A 20,973-nucleotide genomic window follows, 5' to 3' on the forward strand; every position below is an offset into this window, starting at 1 on the left:
TTTCTTGTGGCCTGCAAAGTTTCTGCTGAAAAATCATCTAATAACTTTATGAGGTTTCCCTTGTTATGTAACTTTTCTTGTCTTTTGCTGCTTTAAAATTCCCTCTTTATCAGGTTTTTCCCATTGTAATTGTGTGTCTTGGTGTGGACCTACTTGGGGCCATCTTGTTTGGGGCTCTCTGCAGCTCCTGGACATGGCTGTTTCCTTCCCCACATTAGGGAAGTTTTCAGCTATGATTTCTTTGAAGTTTTCTGCCCTACCCCCATTCCTTCTTAGATATCTGTAATACAAATGTTATTTCTCTTAATGACGTTGCAGAGTTCCCTTAACCTATTCTTCTTCTGCATCTGCTTCTTTTCTTATATCTTTCTTCTTCACTTTTCTTCTTTTCTTTTTCTCCTCCTCCTCCACTTCCTCCTCCTCCTCCTTGTTATTTTTATTTTGCATTCATCTCGTTTCATTTCTTCCAGATCACTGATCCATTCTTCTGCATCCTCTAATCTGCTGTTAATGTATTTTTTTATATCAGTTGTTGAATTCTTCAGCTCTGATTGGTTCTTTTTCATATTTTCTATGCCTTTGCTGAATTCTGAGTTCATTCACTCTTTTCTCATGTCCAGTCAGAATCTTTATGATCATTACTTTGAATTCTTTTTCAGGCATATTGCTTATCTCCATTTAGTTTAGCTTTTTAACTCTGATTTTGTCTTTTCTGTGTATGTTTTTTGTGTACTATGTAGGTTAGCTACATCTCCTGGTCTTGAAAGTTGAGGCTTATGTAGAAGAGGTGAGGCTTATGTAGAAGAGGTCGTGTGGTTCCATGTAATGCAATCCCTACTAGTGACCAGAACCAGGTGTTCCACTGGTGTCCCCTGTGTAGGCTTCCCTCCTCTTGTGCCTGAGCTGTATTTGCCTTCAGCTAAGCCAGCTGCAATGACCTGATTTGCTTTTTTTTTTTTTTTTTTAATTATTTGACAGGGAGAGAAAAAGCACAAATGGGATGTAGTAGAGGGAGAGAGAGAAGCAGGCTTGAGCAGGGAGACATTTAACTGACTGAGCCACCAAGGCACCCCCTGCTTTGCTTTTTGTGGGCATATTGAGCAGGATTTGCTCCCTGAGTTGTGGAGGGGCCTGGCTACCACCAACATGCGCTTATTGGTGGGTAGGGCCAACTTTTAGCCTACCTGTCTACAATTAGCCTCTCTATCACAGCTGCAGGTGCACTGAAGGGCAGGGTTTGCTCCCTGTACAACCAACTAAGAGACCCTGCTTCAGGAACTGCATGTGCACTGGTGTGTGCTGTTATCAGTCCTCCTCCCCAGAGCAGTAATCCATTGGGAGTGGCACAATTCTGTCCAAGGCTACCTGCCAAGGGTAAGGAGGTAGGAGCTGCTTTAGAGGGATGCCTGCTGAGGTGGATGAGTTGGGTGGGGAAGGTTGGCAGGGGGACGTCGGGTTGGGGCACACAGTGCTAGCAGGGTAGATAGGGTTAGTGTTTGCCTGCTTCATTATTTATGTTTAAAACATCAACTTTTAGGGTTGCCTGGGTGGCTCAGTCAGTTAAGTGTCTGCCTTTAGCTCAGGTCATGATCCCAGGGCTCTGGGTTCAAGTCCTGCATCCTCTGTCTGACAAATAAGTAAATAAAATAGCAACTTTTAAATCTGGGGATTTATGTATATAAGGTCTAGATTTCTCATTTTTAGACTGTTTTCACATTTGCAAAATTATATTAAGTATTTTCAAGATTATTTAATTATTTCTTTTTGAATTCTCTCACTCTTGAGTTGGGTGCAGTTAGGATTTTCTTGCCAAATCTGTGGTGTTTGTTTTTAAATTTTATTTACTAGTTTATTGATCCATCTTAGGAGAAATCTGAGGCTGAGGCAGTATTATCAAGAATTCATCTTACATGGTTCTGTCCTTCTATGTGATTAGTGAAACCATTATGCTAGGACCAGCTTTCTGCATTATGTTTTCTCCTCAGCCCTACTTCTTAACCGGGTGCTTTGTTCAAGCTTAGTTTGGTCATTATCCCTGTTAAAGGGAATTCCCAAGAAATCCCTGAATTTCAGGGTCTTAAAACTTTGGCACTTTGCTTTCTTTTTAAAAAATTTTTTTTCAGCTTTATTGAGATATAATTTACATATAATATTGTGTTAAAGTATACAGTGATGGGGTACCTGGCTGGCTCTGTCAGTAGAGCATGTGTCAGCTCTTGATCTCAAGAGTTGTGAGCTTTATGAACTTGGATATCAAAATCTCTCTCCAGATTTGGAAGTTTTCAGGTATTATTTCTTTAAATAGGCTTTCTGCCCTTTTTCTCAGTCTTCACATTGAGATTTTCATAATGTGAATATACTTTTGTTTGATGATGCACCATGATTCATGTAGACTTTCTTCACTCTTTTTCTTCTCTGAACAGATAATTTATAGTTTTGTCTTCTCACAGATTCTTTCTTCTGCTTAATCCATTGTGTTGTTGATGCTCTTCAGTGCATTTTTGTTTCATTTATTGTATTCTTCTGCTCCAGAATGTTTGGTTCTTTTTTATGATTTCTCTGAGAAATTTTCATTTTGTTCATGTCTGTTTTCCTAATATCAAGACATGTTTCTGTGTTTTTTGTAGCTCTTTGAGTTTCCTTAAAATAGCTTTGAAATATTTATTGGGAAAATCACGTTTCCATGTCTTTGAGATCAGTTACTGATAGATTATTGTGATCCTTTGGCAGTATCATGTTTCCTTGATTTTCTTCATATTCCTTGAATTTTCTGCATTGCTATCTTCATATTTGAAGTAGCTCTCACATCCTCCAGTCATTAACTACTTGAAAGTAGTTAATTTCTCTCCTGAAGGAGAGAAATAACTTCCATCAGCATTGCTAGGGATTCTGAGGCTTTCTTAGAACTTCTATCAAGTTCTAAGACTTGTTCTACCACTGTTCTTGCTCTCTCTTGTAGCAGAATTCTTAAGCTTGTCTACCTTCTCTTCATCCTGCAGCACACTAGGTTGCTTGCTGACAGCCTCCTTGTTGTTTTTCCAAAGGCAGCACGTTTCTGGTCTCTTCCTTGCCTGCATTCAGACTGGCTCTATGCTGTGGGGTGGAAGTTTGTGGAGATGAGGTCTGCAGAACTCTGAGGGTGCCCACAGGTGAGGGGGATCTGTAGGCAAATTATATGGAGCAGCTCATGAGCAGGCTTCTTAGTGGAGTTTGCAACACAGTTGAGATCTGGATCCCTTTAATGCCTTATGAGATTCTTTATCTGCTGTTCTCCCAGACTTATTCTACCCTCCAGGCATGCAGCTCAGAATTCAGTACTCTGGATGCAGTGAAAAAGAAATAAGCCACTTTGGCTCTATCCCACACAGCTAGGAAACCAAGCGCTCACTCATACATTCTCACTTTCCTCCAGGGATAAGTTCATTGGCCATGAACATCCCTCATGGTCCTAAACTGTGCTACCTTGGGAGACAGGTGATGTGAGTAAAATCAAACTGTTCTTCTTATCCCCTGTGAGGAGTCCAAACTCATATTTTTTTTGCTCTCAGCAATATGCTGGAACTTCTCTGCTACAGACTGGATTTCCACAAAAGTTCTCTTATTTATGGGTGATTGTCTAAGGTAGTATTTTCCAAAGGTCCAGGACCTCAGCCAAGAGGGGTAGATTGGTTCATGGGTCATTACAAAATCCACACCTAGGGCTGAGATCTTAAATGCCTGTTACCCAAAGCATGAGTAGGTGAGTCTCCTCCTTAGCCTCTTGGTGTATGGTGCTCTGACAGCTCCCTCAAAAGCACTTTTGTCCATAGATGGAAATCAAGTTGTTGAGTCAGGGAAACAAATGAGAGATATCTTATTCAGGCATATGGCCTTTGGTTTCTTAAACCTGTTTATTTCAAAGGCCTTGATACTTATTAGAAAGGATTCCAAAAGAGGATTTCAATCCCACAGCCTACTCTGAACCCTTTGTGTTAGTAGATGTTCATATTCATAGGGTCCTTCTAGACCTACAAATAAATTCTTAAAAACATGGATTGTGAATTAGCTCCTGGTGATTTCATCTCACCCAGTCTCATAGAAATTCCTCAAAGGGTAGGAGATTTGGACAGACCTCTTTGTTCTGTTGCTGTTGAAGATTTTTTCCCTCTGTTAATCTTTTGAATTTCAGGTTTTTTATTATTATTTTTTTTAAAGATTTTATTTATTTATTTGACAGATAGAGATCACAAGCAGGCAGAGAGGCAGGCAGAGAGAGAGGAGAAAGCAGGCTCCCTGCTGAGCAGAGAGCCCAATGCGGGGCTCGATCCCAGGACCCTGGGACCATGACCTGAGCCAAAGGCAGAGGCCTTAACCCACTGAGCCACCCAGGCGCCCCTTTTATTATTATTTTTATATTTTATTATTCAGGTATTTTTTTTTTATTATGTTCATTTGGCCACCATATAGTACATCATTAGTTCTTGATACAGTTTTTAACTGGGAAGATTGCATTATATTTCTATATACAAATCATATTGCTCTCATAAAACTTGTCACTGGCACCTCATTTCTGAACTTATTCTAAAGCTTTCTTGATCCTCTTTTCTCATGCTTCTAGTTGTGATTCTGGTTCAGACCATTTAAAAAACTTTGTTAATCTTTTTTTATTTATTGTTTTTATTTATCTGTTATTTGCTAACAAAGTTAGCATTTCCCATTTCCCATTTTCATGGCTGCAGACACTTATTATAGGCTTATGAACAAAACATCCTCGTTTTTCTAAATTTCTGTTGATCTAATGAACAATACATCTAGCTGCTACTGTACTTCAAATTGTGTGTATCATTCTATCCCTGTTTCTGCTTCCATCCAAATCCAGTTTTCATTTTTGCCTACCTTAATGAGTCACAGGCATCTAGTGAGTTCCCAAACCACATGAGTAAAATTTTATATTCCTCCCATTTTCCACACTCAGTATAATTTGGTGCCGAAGATCTCTTAAACCTATGGTAGGTATTTAAGATACATGCTTGCTGATTCTGTGAATGAACACAGACTGACAGAATGTTGCTAATATGTTGGTTTTTTGTTGTTGTTTGTTTGTTTAGAAAATAACAACACCCCCTAAAATTTTAAATAACCTCTTACCTTTGGGTACTCTGAGAACGTGGTTCAGTATGTTTTCTACGTCATTTAAAAGGGATGACTTCAGATTGAGTAGGAGTGTGTTGTTACAGGGAACAGTGACATTCAAGGATGTGGCTATTGACTTCACCCAGGAGGAGTGGCAGCAGTTGGATCCTGCTCAGAGGAACCTGTACCGGAATGTGATGCTAGAAAACTATAACAACTTAATCACAGTGGGTAAGGGTAGTTTCTTGTGTAACTCAAATTCGGGGAGTAAAATACTTTTCGGGGAGTAAAATACTTTTCGCCCAAATTTCTGAAATGCGTGGAACCTTTAAATGTTAGAGTGAGTTTCGCCTTGAGGTGCCTTTGCTTACATGAATACATGTGCCGCAGCTTTCAAAGCAAACGGTCATCCCCCTTATGTTTCAGGGGCAGCATCCCCACAAACCATGTCCTTGTCCTTCAGAAAGCCTGGTTTCCCTGGGCCAGTGTCAATTCTTGAATGATTTTTTGTTGTTGTTGTTTTTTCAGTGTTCTGAGATGTGTTTTTGCCCAAATCTTATGTTACTTCCCTTGACAGGCTGTCCATTCACCAAACCTGATGTGATTTTCAAGTTGGAGCAAGAAGAGGAACCTTGGGTGGTGGAGGAAGAAGTGTTAAGGAGACACTATCCAGGTTAGTTAGGGAGGGAACAGACAGGTGAGGTGGGACCAGAACTCTTTAATGGTTAATCCATGACTAGTTGACCCCTCTGAAATGTTCTCCAAATATATTTTCCTAAAGACTGTAGACTTTTAAGTAATAATAGTCTATGTGAATAATTTACTCTAACCTAAGATGTCTTTTCTAGATAACATTCTTCTTTCCACAGAACTTAAAGGACTAGTTGGCCTTTTTATCTGTGTGTTAGCATTTCCTAATTAATTTCCAGCTTTACTTTGACAATCATTCTGTTATTAGCATCTTCAGTCTCTCTGCCCACCTTATTACATAGGATTCTTTCATTTTGCATTTGCATATTCACATAACCAGTTGCTCAACTAAACTGTTGACATTTATGTTAAAGACTTTCTTTTCTTCCTTCTATTATAAATGCCTTAGTATTTTATTTTGTACTCAGTTACATTTCCCACTGTATTTTTAGCTTTTGCTTTCATACTTCAGTAATGGCTACAGCTGTTTTACTCAGTTTTCAAGTCAGTGATACTTTTCTCATAGCTTTATTTTCTGCTGCATTTGTCATGTATTTGTGCACACAGTTGTCTGCACATGTATTTATACACACACATAGACCCGCATATATATACATACACATGTAGGCAATATGTATATACACATACGCGCATATATTTCTAATTTGGTAGTAGATAGTGCCAAGTCTTTTTTTGCTCTCCAAAGAAACTACATTTTTATTTCTACCAGGAATTTCTGCCGACATAGTCTTAGCATTTTTAAAAACTTTCCCAATTTGATAGTTGAAAGTTCATTTTAGTTTGAATTTGTATTTCCATTATTATGAGTGAAATCAAGGATGTTTTCATATGTTTAAGCTCTGTATTTCTTTATAAATGGCCTATGTCTTTTGTCTGTTTTTCTGTTGAATTTTTAATTTATATGACTATATTGATGTGAGAAGCCTTTTATCTTTTGTATCTTTTTCCAGTATTTTTTCACAGTTGGACATTCCTCTTTGAGGTACTTTTGGAACCTTAAGTTTTTTTTTAATGTTCATTTAGTTAAAATAATCTTTCCTTACAAGAGATTATCCTATGATTTTTTCATTCATGTATATAGGTGAATTATGTCTTCATACTTCTTCGTAATTATTCATGCTTACATTTTTACCATGAATTTAAATAATTGTTCAAACTTTTTCAGGCTTTGGATGCACTGTTACACTGGTTTCATAATTAGAATTTAAAACCAATTCTCCTTCTGGAGTACTCGTAATAGCATATAACTCCCTTAAAATTTTGGTTTATCTTACTTGTTCACCTCTTTGGACCTTGTGGGTTACTAAGGTAAAGTGCTCTTGACAGCTTTTATCCATTGATACTTTATACTGTTCTCTATAGGTGTTTTGTATCTTTTGGCATTAGTTTTTGGTAATAGGTTATATTGTTCTAGAAAATTACCCACTTAATTCTGCTTTTCAGATTAATTTTTACCGAGTTGAACAACCTAATTTCCATAAATACTTAAGTTTGCTCTGTATCTGTAAAGTTTTACTATACACTGATGTTCCAAGGTAGTCTGTTATATTTAACAACTTGTTTCATCTTCATTTTCTAATCTATTAGTATAACATTTCCCATAGTGCTCTTATTTTTGTCTTCCTTAATGCTGTAGATTTCTTAGCCAACATCATCAGATATTGGCTTCCTTCATTCTCTCTACACTTTCCTTCTGGGACTCCTAAAAACAGAGGCTAGATCTTTTTTCCTCCATATTTCTTTTTTTTTCATTTCCTTTACTATTTTCTGTCTCCCTTTCTGTGTTGAGTTCTCAGTAATTACCTTAGATATATCTTCAGATTTACTCATTCCCTCTTCAGCTGTGTTTATTCATCTTTTATCTCATTTGCTTAAAAAAAAATTCAGTAGTACTGTTTTGTATTTTTAGAAATTCCTTTTTTTTTTTTGCTTTTTTTCTCCTACATCTTTCTCACTCTGATTTCTTTTTTTTTTTTTAATATTTTATTTTTTATTTAATTGACAGAGATCACAGGTAGGCAGAGAGGCAGGCAGAGAGAGAGGAAGGGAAGCAGGCTCCCTGCTGAGCAGAGAGCCCGACGCGGGGCTCGATCCCAGGACCCTGGGATCATGACCTGAGCCGAAGGCAGAGGCCTTAACCCACTGAGCCACCCAGGCGCCCCTGTCACTCTGATTTCTGTGGCTTGTTCATGTTCGTGTTTTTATCCTTTGCTTTTTTCAAAATATTCTGTGTAGCTGTTTTGTTTTTTGTATCTGACAATTCTAATATTTTAAGTCCTTAGGATTAAATGATTTGCCTATTGTACTTGATTCTTCACATGGTTGATGACTGATTGTGAATTCAGCATTTTTAAACCTTTTTGCAATAATCTTGTCCTAAATTGGGGTTGCATTCTTCCAAAGATGATTCATATGTGCTTCTGATAAGATGCCAACAGCCATTACCAAGTGAAGACCAGTTGACCATTCTTTGAATGTGCTGGCTTTTTGTAGGAACCTCAGTTGATCTTCTTTTCCTTATTCCTGGCCCGAGGCTTATGCTTCAGTTAATAGGCTTTGATTTGTCTAGGAAGTCAAGTCAAATTCATCTTCCTGCTTGCTTTCTAAATCCCTCTTGCAGACCTGATTTTGGCTAATACTTGTTTGTTTGTGTTTTATTCATTTTTTTAGTGCATGGTATTCAGGTGTGGTTGGTAGAGCATATTGTGGTGTTCTTGGAGATTTATGCTACTTTCTGTAAGCCCAGTGATATATCAGAATTTGTTTTACCATTAGCTTATTCTTCAGTGTGAGGTTACCATACTATAATTTCAATACTAAGTACTACCTAGTCTCTTTTTCCCCCGATGTGCATGGTATTCTTCGTTTTGGTTGGTTTTATTTTTCTCTTCCATTTCTTTCCTTGGTTCTGCCACTTATTTTTTTCACCTATCCCTTTCTGTTTTCTTATTGTTTCCACTTCATTTGTTTATATTTAGATTTTCAGCTCTTGATTTATAGATTTATTTTCATTAAGCTTTGCCATTCATGGAAATAGCCAACATTTTCATTTACTGTGTGCCATAATTGTTTTAGCTGGTGCCTTTTTTCTGTTTTCTTTATATCCTGTTTCTTTTATGTTTTTTCTTTTGTAATACATCTTACAGATCTGGTTTTAGCACCTTCTCATTTTTAGTGGTAGGCTGGTTCTTTCTTGGCTTGCTTTTTTAAAAAAGGGTAATGTTAGGGAAAGAAAATGAGTACTCTGATCTAGAACAGGGATCATCAGCAAACTATACTATGGTTTGTAAGCCTGCCTCTTATTTTTGAAAATAAAGTTTTACTAAAACATAGCCACACCCAGTCATTTACATCTTGTGTAGGATTGCTTTCACATTATAGTGGCAAATTTGAATAGTTGCATCAAAGACTGTATGACCCACAAAGCCTAAAATATTTACTATCTGACACGTTAAGAAAAAGTTTACCAATTCTTGTATATGAATGCTTTTGTTTTTCGCATTGAAGCCCTTATTGTACGTGGAATCAAATTCTTTTTCATTTCTCTTTGGATGTACTTTGGCAGCCTAATCTGACCTTCAACATCATTTGCTTAATGGGACTTCTATTTTTCTCCTAAGTTACCCAAAAGGCTAATATTCTGCCTTCTTTTCACATGTGTAATCTGCAACCAAGTCTCTTAAGTTTACCTGCTTTACAGTTGCACAGGAATTTTCCCTTCCTTTATTATCAGTCTGGCAGAGAGGGAGAAAAAAATCTCCATTTTCCGACCTTGGAGCTAAGCAGCAACAGGGAACTGAATGTTATCCTTCAGGAAGTAGGTAGGCTTGTAGTTACTCTATGCTTGAGGCAGTTCCTTTATTTTGTATCCTCTGCCTCATGTTCCTGACTTGACAGCATTTCTGCTTCCATTTCTTAAGAGAATGGTCTTCCATCTATTCTTGGATAGTCTTTGTTAGTTTATGCATTTTTCTTTATCTCACATTGGTGTGATTTTGGGTTGGATGAAATAAATTCTTGTGTTTATTATACCATATTTAAGCTTAATTTCTCCCTCTTTGTTTTCCCTTCTGCTCACATTACTTACTCCCTATCCAGTCATGCTAAGTAGGCTCTTCCAATTTTATGTTCCAACTCTTTGATTGAGTTTTTATCTGTCCATTGTTTGTTCTCACTTTATTAGTGCAGTACTCAGAACAATTTTACTTACTTTTTAAAATACATAATACATGTTTATAGTATAAAACCTCTAAAGTACAAAAGGATACATATTGAAAAGTAGCTCTTCTCTTACGCATTTCCCAAGGTGGTAACCCCTAGCATCGTTTTCCTTTGAGCTGTTACCTGTATTTTCAAATATTTTTAATGAAATTACATTGATAGGTTAGCTTGTGAATAAATGTCATTTTTGTGGTTGAATGTTCTTTTCCAGCAATGTGATTTTCTTAGTTTCCTAGGGCTGCCATAATGAAATACCACAAACTGGGTGGCTTAGAATAACAGGAATTTATTCTCACAGTTCTGGAGGCTAGAAATCCTAGATCAAGGTGTTGCCAGGCCATACTCCCTCTGAAATCTGTAGAGGAAGGACCCTTTCTTCCCTCTTTCAGCTTCTAGTAGCCCTAGACGTTCCTTGGCTTGCAATGCCACAAGGCCAGCCTGTGTCTTTATTCTCACATGTTGTTCTCCCTATATTTCTGTCTGTTCACATTGCATCCTTTCTGTCAGAACACCAGTCGGATTATGAGCTACCCTGCTCTGGTATGACCTCATTTTAACTAATTCCATCTGCAGTGACCCTTTTTCCAACTAACTTCACATTCTGAGGTACTGGGAATTAGGATTTCAACATATCTTTTTTGCGGTACACACAATTCAACCTGTAGCACCTTTCCATTTGGTCACATCTGTGTGCACATTTTAATTTTCTGAAAATCTTGGGATCTTACTTATTAAATTCCCATATTTTCCATATTTTTTTGTTGTGATTGTAAGTATAGTCTTCTGTTATGTTTTCTAAATAGTTCTTTGTATTTATGAATGTTATTGAAACTATTAATTTCTGATACAGTGAATTTAATGACGTTTTTAATTTTATAATAATTTTTCACTTTTGATCTTGCACGTAAATTGTTTTATTGTTGACAAAAATGTTAATGTTACCTTTCTTTTCCACATTTTCTACCTCTGATTTTGTCCCTCAGTGCACTACACAGTACTGTAATAATAGTGGTGATAGTACTTTTTATTATGTCAGTGCTTTGAGATTTTTCTTTTTTTGGCTGGGGGTAGATTTTTCTTATTAAATATGGTGCTGTTGATATCGCTTCTCGGCCTTTTGGCTAAGATCAAGTGTAAATATGGTGCTGTTGAAGTTGTGCTGTACTTTTTCCCAAGTTAAATAAGTATTCCCATTTTTTGAAAGTTTCATTATGGAAAATTGATGTTTAGTTTTATCATTTTTTTAAATATCTTTGGAAATGATTATTTTTTTACTTCAACATTTTAATATAGAAGTAGATTTTTCTAATAGTAAAATAGATAGTAAAAATAGTAAAATAGTTAAAAAATAGTAAAATAGATTTTTCTAATAGTAAAACATACTTCTGTACCTTAAAACCTACACAAGTATGATGTAACATATTTAATGTTCTCTAGGTCACTTTTTTTTCCTTCTGGGTTATTTCGATGTTTTAGGTAGAATTTTTACATTGATATTCATAAGTGAAGTTAGTGTGTAGTTTGCTTTTTTGGTTATCTTTTTCAGGTTTCAGTATTGTTACGTTTTACACAGAAAAAAATTGGAAATTCTCTTTTTCTATATTTATAACATTTTTGCAAATCATGAAAGCAAATGTCCCCTAAATGTTCAAATTCCCATGTGGATCTCTGTGGGCCTTTTTGATTTGTTTTTATGGGATTGCTTTTTCATATTTTTCTCTTTATTTTGTGGAAGTTGGTTCATACAGGTTTTCTACCTCTTACAGGGTCAGTTTTGATAATTTGCATTTTCCAGAAAATTATTTATGTTAAGCAGTTTGTAAAAGCTTATTTTAATAGAGTCCTACAAAATACTTTTATAATTAACTTCCTATTTTTTTCCTCTGTCATTTTTTCTTACTTTGTACATTCTGCACTCTCCCTTTTATTTATCCGGCAGTTCATCTGTTTTGTTTTGGATCCCATTTTTAAACACAATCAAAGCTATTTGTATTCCTGTTTTCCTCTACTCATATTTTTCCTGGGATCTCCTAAAGCTTCAAAAATAGGAGATCTACACACATGAAATTTGCTTTATAATGGGGAACTAAACCGTAAACCAAGAATCAATCCCATGATAGCATATTTCCTGAAATTTTCTTCATTTTATAATATTGGAAAAATTTTCAAGTGATATTTATTTGCAATCTGTTTTAGGAGAAATGTGGGGGATTGAGCATCAGAAAATCCAGGACAGACTTTTGACACAATTTGAAGATAAATACACAAAAACACTGACTGAAGAAAAAGTCAATGAATGTCATAAGAAATTTGCAAATGCATTTCCTCTTAACTTGGACTTTTTTCCTTCCAGTCACAATCTCTATGAATATGACTTGTTTGGAAATTGTTTAGAACATAATAATTTTGACTGTCATCATAATAATAGAATCCTTATAAGAAAGGAACATTCTGAATTTAATGAACCTATGAAATCATTTTGCATTAATCCATCCCATCTTGCAGTAACTCCTTTTAAGTGTAATCATTGTGGGAAAGGATTCAGTCAAACTTTGGACCTCATCAGACACCTGAGAATTCATACTGGAGAGAAACCTTATGAATGTAAAAAGTGTAGAAAAGCTTTCAGCCACAAGGAAAAACTCATTAAACATCATAAAATTCATAGTAGGGAGCAGTCTTATGATTGTAACGAATGTGGGAAAGCTTTCATTAAAATGTCAAATCTCATTAGACATCAAAGAATTCATACTGGGGAGAAACCCTATGCATGTAAGGAATGTGGGAAATCGTTCAGCCAGAAATCAAATCTCATTGATCATGAAAAAATTCATACTGGAGAGAAACCATATGAATGTAATGAGTGTGGGAAAGCATTCAGCCAGAAGCAAAGCCTCACTGCACATCAGAAAGTTCATACTGGGGAGAAACCTTATGCATGTAATGAATGTGGTAAAGCCTTCCCTCGAATTGCATCCCTTGCTCTTCATATGAGAAGTCATACAGGAGAGAAACCTTACAAATGTGATAAATGTGGAAAAGCCTTCTCTCAGTTTTCTATGCTTATTATACATGTAAGAATTCATACAGGTGAGAAACCCTATGAATGTAATGAATGTGGAAAATCCTTCTCTCAAAGTTCAGCCCTTACTGTACATATGAGAAGTCATACTGGTGAAAAACCTTATGAATGTAAGGAATGTAGAAAAGCCTTCAGCCACAAGAAAAACTTCATTACACACCAGAAGATTCATACTAGAGAGAAACCTTATGAATGTAATGAATGTGGGAAAGCTTTCATTCAGATGTCAAATCTTGTTAGACACCAGAGAATTCACACTGGAGAAAAACCCTACATATGTAAGGAATGTGGCAAAGCCTTTAGCCAGAAATCAAATCTCATTGCCCATGAAAAAATTCATTCTGGAGAGAAACCCTATGAATGTAATGAATGTGGTAAAGCCTTCAGTCAAAAACAAAACTTTATTACACATCAGAAAGTTCACACTGGAGAGAAGCCTTATGATTGTAATGAATGTGGTAAAGCCTTTTCTCAAATTGCATCTCTTACTCTTCATCTGAGAAGTCACACAGGAGAAAAGCCTTATGAATGTGATAAATGTGGGAAAGCCTTCTCTCAGTGTTCACTGCTCAATTTACATATGAGAAGTCATACTGGTGAGAAGCCCTATGTATGTAATGAATGTGGAAAAGCTTTCTCTCAAAGAACTTCTCTTATTGTGCACATGAGAGGTCATACAGGTGAGAAACCCTATGAATGTAATAAATGTGGAAAAGCCTTCTCCCAAAGCTCATCCCTTACTATACATATACGAGGTCACACAGGTGAGAAACCCTTTGACTGTAGTAAATGTGGAAAAGCCTTCTCTCAAATCTCATCTCTTACACTTCATATGAGAAAACATACCGGTGAGAAGCCTTATCATTGTAATGAGTGTGGTAAGGCTTTTAGCCAAAAGTCACACCTTGTTAGACACCAGAGAATTCATACTCAGTAGAAATAGAAACACTATGAATATTGTGAAGATGGAAAAGCCTTCAGAATTAGCACCTCCTTTCACATTACATAATTGGTTTTGGAGCAGAAAACTATGAATGTGGAAAGCCTTTTGAAGAAGTCACAGAATTGTGAAACATGAGAATTCTTAAACAATGTGACAAATTGTGTAACAAATAAGTTGAACATCAAAAACCTTGGTAGACCTCTATTGATATTTATTCAGGATTCTTATTAAAATATGAAACAAGATGTCTGCTACCAGCATATCAGCATTACAGTTGAGCTCCTATTGTAGCCAGTACGTTAAGCAAGAAAAAGAAGATTTGGGGGGAAGGAAGAAACTATAAAAATATCCTCCTACACAGGAAATAGTTAATTGGAAAATGTGTTGATATAAAATGTCTAAGGATAACAGAACAACAATTACAAGACACACACATATATAAAGTTACAAAAAACATTTTGAAGAACATAAAGTAGGACCTGAAATTCTGAGAAAAATAACATTGAAAACATTTTCAAAAATATAAATTCACAAATCTCTAAGGTACTTCCACTCACAGTTTTCACTAGTTAAATTTTTCACAAACTGATTTAAAATTTTGTATGAGAACATAAAGGACCACAAATAGCTGAAACAAGTGAAAAACAAGAGAAAACACAGTCTACCAGATAGCATCACATATTTAAAGCTGGTATCTAAACAATGTGTTCTTGATAAATAAATCAGTAGAAACAAAACAAGGATTGAAGAAAGGAGATAAGGAAATTTTTTGTGTGGTATTGCTATTGAAGTCATTGGAGAAAGAATGGCCTATTCAATAAACAGAAGATTCATTTGAACAAAAAATGACAGTTGTCTATACTATATATAAAGATTAAATCCAGATCGACTGAAGACTAGAATATAAAAAGCAAAATTCTAAAACTATGATGAAAATGAAATAGATTTCTTTAGAGTAACTGGATCACTCTAAGAACACAAATATGAAATAGTCAATTCTATTTTGGTATATTGCACACAGATACGGGCATGAAGATACACATCTCTATGTTCATCGTGGTTTGCATTACATTAAATTGGACATAACAGATTCTCATTAGTAGAAGGATAGATTAATACCATGTAATTATTGTTATGATAGAATACAGTATTTAGAGAGAAAGTACAAATTTGACATATAGTACCTAGATCACAATATAAATATTGAGAGAAAAAAAGCAAAAATGTACAATGAAAAGATGTAACATTTGTATCAGTTTAATAAAATAATGCAAAGAACAGTACTGTGTGTTGGTCATATATCCATTTATGACATTGGTTGCCTTGGTGGAAGTGGGAGAGGTTTAGATGGAATTGTTATATTTATCTGTAACATTTCTTTAATTAAAAAATGAAAGAATGAAAGCAAATATGGTGGTAACAAATCTGGTTGTTAAGATATGTTGCTATCTTTTGTATTCTTTCTTGGCCTTTCCTTATTTTCCTGTTTCTCTAAAATAAGAATCAAATGGGAAAAGGACACGACCTATAGAAACAACTTAAAAATGAATTGTGTATAACCAAATACTAACATTTATAGAAAACTATCTTTACTAATACACAAACCAAACTGAATTAAGATACTTTGCTTACCCTCTCCTCACAACGTTAACTTAGGTAATAAAAGCCAGCAGTATATACATAGCATTTACTTGATGGGAATTTTAAAATTTTTATTTTTATTTGAAACACAAATTCTCTAGGCTGAAAGCAGTGAAGAAACAAAATAAATAGTCAATTGTTGACATAATTGGCTCTCCATCTGGAAATAAAAAAATCACCTACATTTGGCTTGGTTTCAGATCAAGGAGAGACTGACCCTTCATACATACTGTAAAACATGATTAATATTCTGACAATGTCAAGCCAAGTATAGATGCCTGTATCAGAGCAGGAGAAATTTTAGCATATCTCAACAAAACTTTATTTGGTTTCTGAATCCTTAAATGAGGGTGCAGATGCTGGTGATTTTAGATGTTGTGAGGTATGTGGCCAGCGGATATGAAAGCTCACTTCCCTGTATCAGATCTAAAATGTTTTATATTTAGACCTTTCAAATATTTATTGAACCCAAATATCCTTTTCTGTGAATAGCTCATTCATTATTTTATCTCTTTGTTTTCTACTGGGACTTTCAAAAGATGTCTTTATTGGGGCACCTGGGTGGTGCATTTGGCTCAGCGTCAAGACTCTTGGTTTCAGCTCACGCTATGATATCAAGCCCTGCAACAGGCTCTGTGCTCACCTCTGAGTCTGTTTGAGATACTCCCTCTGCCCCTCTACCTCTCTACCCCTTCCCCCACTTTCTCCAATAAATAAATCTTTTTTCTTAAAAAGGTGTTTTTATTTAGAAATAATGATTTATAGGAGGTTGCCAAAAAAATACTCTATAGTACTGTTTAGTTTGTGTGTCCTATATCCAGTTTCCCTAATATACATTTTACATAATTCAAGTACAATATCAAGTTTGACATTGGCATGATCTGTACATGTTATCAGATATCACTGGTTCTACATGCACTCGTGTATGTGTCCATGTAATTCTGTATGGTTTTATCTCCTGTTGATTTCTCTGCCACAATCAACATACAGAACTTCCACCACCACAAAGATTCCTTGTTCTAACCCTTTTCTGTCACACCCTTAACCCCTTTGGCAAGCAGTAATCTCTTCTATAATCATGTCCCATCAAGAGTGTTTTACAGGGGCACCTGGGTGGCTCAGTCAGTTAAGGGTTGACTCTTGATTTGGCTCAGGTTATGATCCCAGGATTGGTAGATCGAGCTCTGCATCAGGCTCTGTGCTGGTCAGGGAACCTGCTTGGGAATCTTTGTCCCTCTCCCTCTGCTGCTCCCCCTGTGTGCCCTGCTCACTTTAAAACAACAACAACAAAACAAAAAACACATTATAAATGGAATCGGGTGGCTGGGTAGCTCAGTCAGTTACGCATCCGTCTCAAGTCATGGTCTCAGGGTCATGAGATTTTTTCATTTGTTTTTTAGTTGTCACATATAAGTGAAATAATACAGTATTTGGGTTTTTTTCTATCTGAATTACTTAGCATAATATCCTCTAGACTCATCAGTGTTGTTGCAGTTGGCAATATTTTGTTTTTTTATGGCTGAGTAATATTGTTTTAAAGATGTCACATCTTACTTATCCATTCATCTATCCTTAGACATTTAGGTTCCTTCTGTGATGAGCATAGGGGTACATATTTCTTTTCTAATTGTTTTCATTTTCTCCAGATAAATAATTAGAATTACTGGCCCCTATAGTAGTTTTATTTCCCATAGTGATATACCAATTTACATTCACACTGACAGTGCACAAGGGCTCCCTTTTCGCCACGTCATTACCAAACGTCTTTTTTTTTTTTAAGCCATTCTGATAGATAGGAGTTAATATCATATTGTGGTTTTTACTTGCATTTCCCTGATAGTTAAGTGATGTTGAGCATCTATTTATGTGTCATCTTCCTTGGAAAAATGTGTATTCAGATTTTCTGCCCACTTTTAATCAGATTACTTTTATGTTGAGTTGTATGAGATTTTTAAATATTTTGAATGTTAACTGTTTATCAGACATACTACTGGCAAATACCTTCATTCATTCAGTAGGTTGTCTTTTTATTTTTTTAAAAGATTTTATTTATTTGACAGAGATCACAAGTAGACAGGCAGGCAGAGAGAGGGGAGGGGAATAAGGCTCCCTGCTGAGCAGAGAGCCTGATGTGGGGCTCGATCCAGGACCCTGGGATTATGACCGGAGCCGAACGCAGAGGCTTTAACCCACCGAGCCACCCAGGCACCCCGCCTTTCTTTTTATTGATGGTCTCCTTTGCTGTACAATAGCCTTCTTGTTAATGTAATCCACTGTATCTTGTTCTTTTTGTTCTCCTTGCCTAAGGAGATCAAAAAAGATATTGCTAAGACTGGTGTCAGAGTTTATTGCCTTTGTTCTAGGAATCTTATGGTATCAGGTCTCAATTTAAGTCTTTAATCCATGTGAGTTTATTTTTGTATACACTATAGTGCTCGCTTCAGCAGCACATATACTAAAATATATTTTTGTATACACTATAAGAAACTGGTCCATTTATGAAAGAGACGGTCTTTCACCATTGTATATTCTTGCCTCCTTTGTCATAGGTTAATTGGCCATTTTAGCCTGGGTTTATTTCTGGGCTATCTATGTTGTTCCATTGATGAATATTTCTGTTTTTGTGCCAGGATCATCCTATTTTGATTACTATAGCTTTGTAGTATAGCTTGAAATAAGACAGTGTGATACCTTCAGCTTTGTTGTTCTTTCTCAAGATTGCATTGGTTATTGAGGTATTTTGTGATTCTCTTCAAATATTAGGATCATTTGTGCTAGTTTTGTGGAAAATGCCATTGATATTTTGATAGGGATCACACTGAATATGTAGGTTGCTTTGGGTATAATTCTTCCAATCCATGAGCACAGTATCTTCCCACAAGGTTCTGCCATCTTCAGTTTCTTTCATCATGTCTTACAGTTTTCAAAGTACAGGTCTTTCTCATCTGTGGTTAAGTTTATCCCTAGGTACTTGATTCTTCTTAGTGCATTTGTAAATGAGACTTTTCTTAATTTATCTTTATGATAATTTTAAATTAGTATATAGATAGGCAACAGATTTTTGTATATAAAATTTTAGATTTTTGTATATTCACTTTCTATCCTGCAACTTCACTAAATTCATTTATTCTAATAGTTTTTTTGTGGAGTCTTAGGGCTTTCTATATATAAGATCATGTCATCTACAAATAGTGACCGTTTAACTTCTTCCTTTCTGATTTGGATGCCTTATTTATTTTTCTTACCTAATTGCTATGGCTGGGATTGCCAATACTATGATGAATAAAAGTGGTGAAAGTAGGCACCCGTGTCTTGTTCCTGATCTTAGAGGAAAGCTTTTAGCTTTTCTCCATGGAGTATGATGTTTGCCCTGGGTTTATCATGAATAGCTTTATTATGTTGATGTACTTTCCCCATATAAACACTTGGTTGAGAGTTTTTACCATAAATATATGATGAATTTTTGTCTATGGTTTTTCTGGACCTATTGATGATAATATGATCTTTATTCTCTGTTTTGTTAATGTGGTATATCGCATTGATTGATTTGCATGTATTGAACCATCCACTTGACCATGGTGTATGATTCTTTGATCATATTTTTTTATTCAGTTTGCCAATATTTTGTTGAGGATTTTAGCATCCATGTTCATCAGGGATAATTGCTGCTAACTAATTATCTTCCTTCCTCCTTCCCTTCCTCTCTCCTCTCCCTGCCTCCTTCTCTCCATCCCTCCCCTCCTTTTGTGTATGTCTGGTTTAGGTATCAGTGTAATGCTGGCCTCGTAGAATGAGTCTGGAAGCTTTCCTTCCTTTTGTTTCTTGACATGAGATTGTACTGGTATAATCTTCTGTTAGAACAATTTTTGCTGCATCCCATAGATTTTGAATATTGTGTTTTCATTTTTATTTGCCTCAAGATTTTTTTAATTTCCTCTTTGATTTCTTCATTGACCCACTGGTTGTTTAGCAGCATGTTGTTTTGTCTTCACATATTTGTGTTTTTCTAGTTTTCTTCTAATATTTGATTCCTAGTTGCATACATGTGGTTGGTAAAGATGCTTGAAATGACTTCAATATTTTAAATTTATTGAAACTTGTTTTCTGCCCTAACATGTGATTTATCCTGGAGAATGTTCTATGTCCACTTGAGAAGAATGTGTATTCTGGAGTGGAATGTTTTCTATATATCCAATAAATCCATCTGTTATAATGTGTTTAAAGCCAGTGCTTTTTTTTTTTCTTCTATCTAGATGATCTGCCCACTTATGTAAGGTGTTAAAGATCCCTACTATTATTATATGACTGTCAATTTCTTCCATTATGTCTGTAAATACTAGATTTATACATTTAGGCATTCCAGTGTGAATACCTAAATAAATGTAAGTGTTGTATCTTACTGGATTGATCCATTTGTTATTTAATGCACTTCTATGTCTCTTGTTACACCTCAACTTTAAAGACTATTTTGTTAAGTAAGTATTGCTACCCCAGTATTATTTCCATTTCCATAGACTCTTTTCCCATCCATTTTGCCTTAGTCTGTATCTTTAGATCTGAAGTGAGTCTCTTGTAGGCAGCATATAGATTGTTATTGACTTTTAATCCATTCAGCCACATTTCATCCATTCCAATTTTGATTGTAGCATTTATTCCATTTACAGCTAAAGTAATTATAGATGTGTTATGGCCATTTTGTTTTTTTTTTTTTATTGTTTCAGTAGTTCATCTTCTCTCTCTTCCCTTGGGATTTAATGACTTTCTTTAGTTTCATGTTTAGATTCCTTTCTCTTTATTTTTGTAGATTGCAGTATATTTTAGATTGGTGATCTCTTAAGCTTAAACACATTCTAAAAGCACTACATTTTTTCACCAGTACCACCCCCCCATGCAATAAGTTTTTTTGTCATATTTGACGTGTGTGTGTGTGTGTGTCCCTTAAAAAACTGTCGTAGATATGATTCATCTTACTTTTGTCTTCTATCTTTAATAGCAGCTTTATAAATGGTTGGTCCCCTACTATATGATCACCTTTGTCAATGAGATCTCTTTCATGTATTTTCTTATATCCAGTTATGGCCTTTCCTGATTAGAAATGTCTCTAATATTTCTTATGAAGCTCATTCAGTGACAACTCCTTTAGCTTTTACATATCTGGGAAACTCATTATTGCCTCTACAATTTTTTTTTTAAAGATTTTATTTATTTATTTGACAGAGAGAAATCACAAGTAGGCAGAGAGGCAGGCAGAGAGAGAGGAGGA

The 20,973-nt window shown here is 35.5% G+C and overlaps 1 protein-coding gene and 1 long non-coding RNA gene across 8 annotated transcripts in view; one reads left to right on the forward strand and one right to left on the reverse strand.

Annotated features, from left to right (window-relative positions):
• Positions 1-15,349, forward strand: part of ZNF569 (zinc finger protein 569) — a 49,589-nt gene extending 34,240 nt beyond the window's left edge. For 2 of the 7 annotated variants that reach the window (XM_047709410.1, XM_047709409.1), the window contains 3 exons: positions 5,217-5,343; positions 5,690-5,785; positions 12,241-15,349. In XM_047709410.1, coding sequence (XP_047565366.1) covers positions 5,217-5,343; positions 5,690-5,785; positions 12,241-14,063 — 2,046 coding nt within the window. In that variant the 3' untranslated portion in view covers positions 14,064-15,349. Of the gene's footprint in view, positions 1-1,212; positions 1,383-5,200; positions 5,344-5,689; positions 5,786-12,214 lie in introns of those variants that run through there. The other 5 variants (XR_007123698.1, XM_047709412.1, XM_047709411.1 and 2 more) reach the window with 5 other exon arrangements.
• Positions 2,171-20,973, reverse strand: part of LOC125088479 (uncharacterized) — an 81,926-nt gene continuing 63,123 nt past the window's right edge. The window contains exons 2-3 of the long non-coding RNA XR_007123715.1: positions 3,052-3,160; positions 2,171-2,848 (exon numbers count right to left, since the gene is read on the reverse strand). This is a non-coding gene — a long non-coding RNA (uncharacterized LOC125088479). The remainder of the gene's footprint in view (positions 2,849-3,051; positions 3,161-20,973) is intronic.

Source organism: Lutra lutra, chromosome 17, assembly GCF_902655055.1.
Source record: "Lutra lutra chromosome 17, mLutLut1.2, whole genome shotgun sequence".
Classification (NCBI taxonomy): Eukaryota; Metazoa; Chordata; class Mammalia; order Carnivora; family Mustelidae; genus Lutra; species Lutra lutra.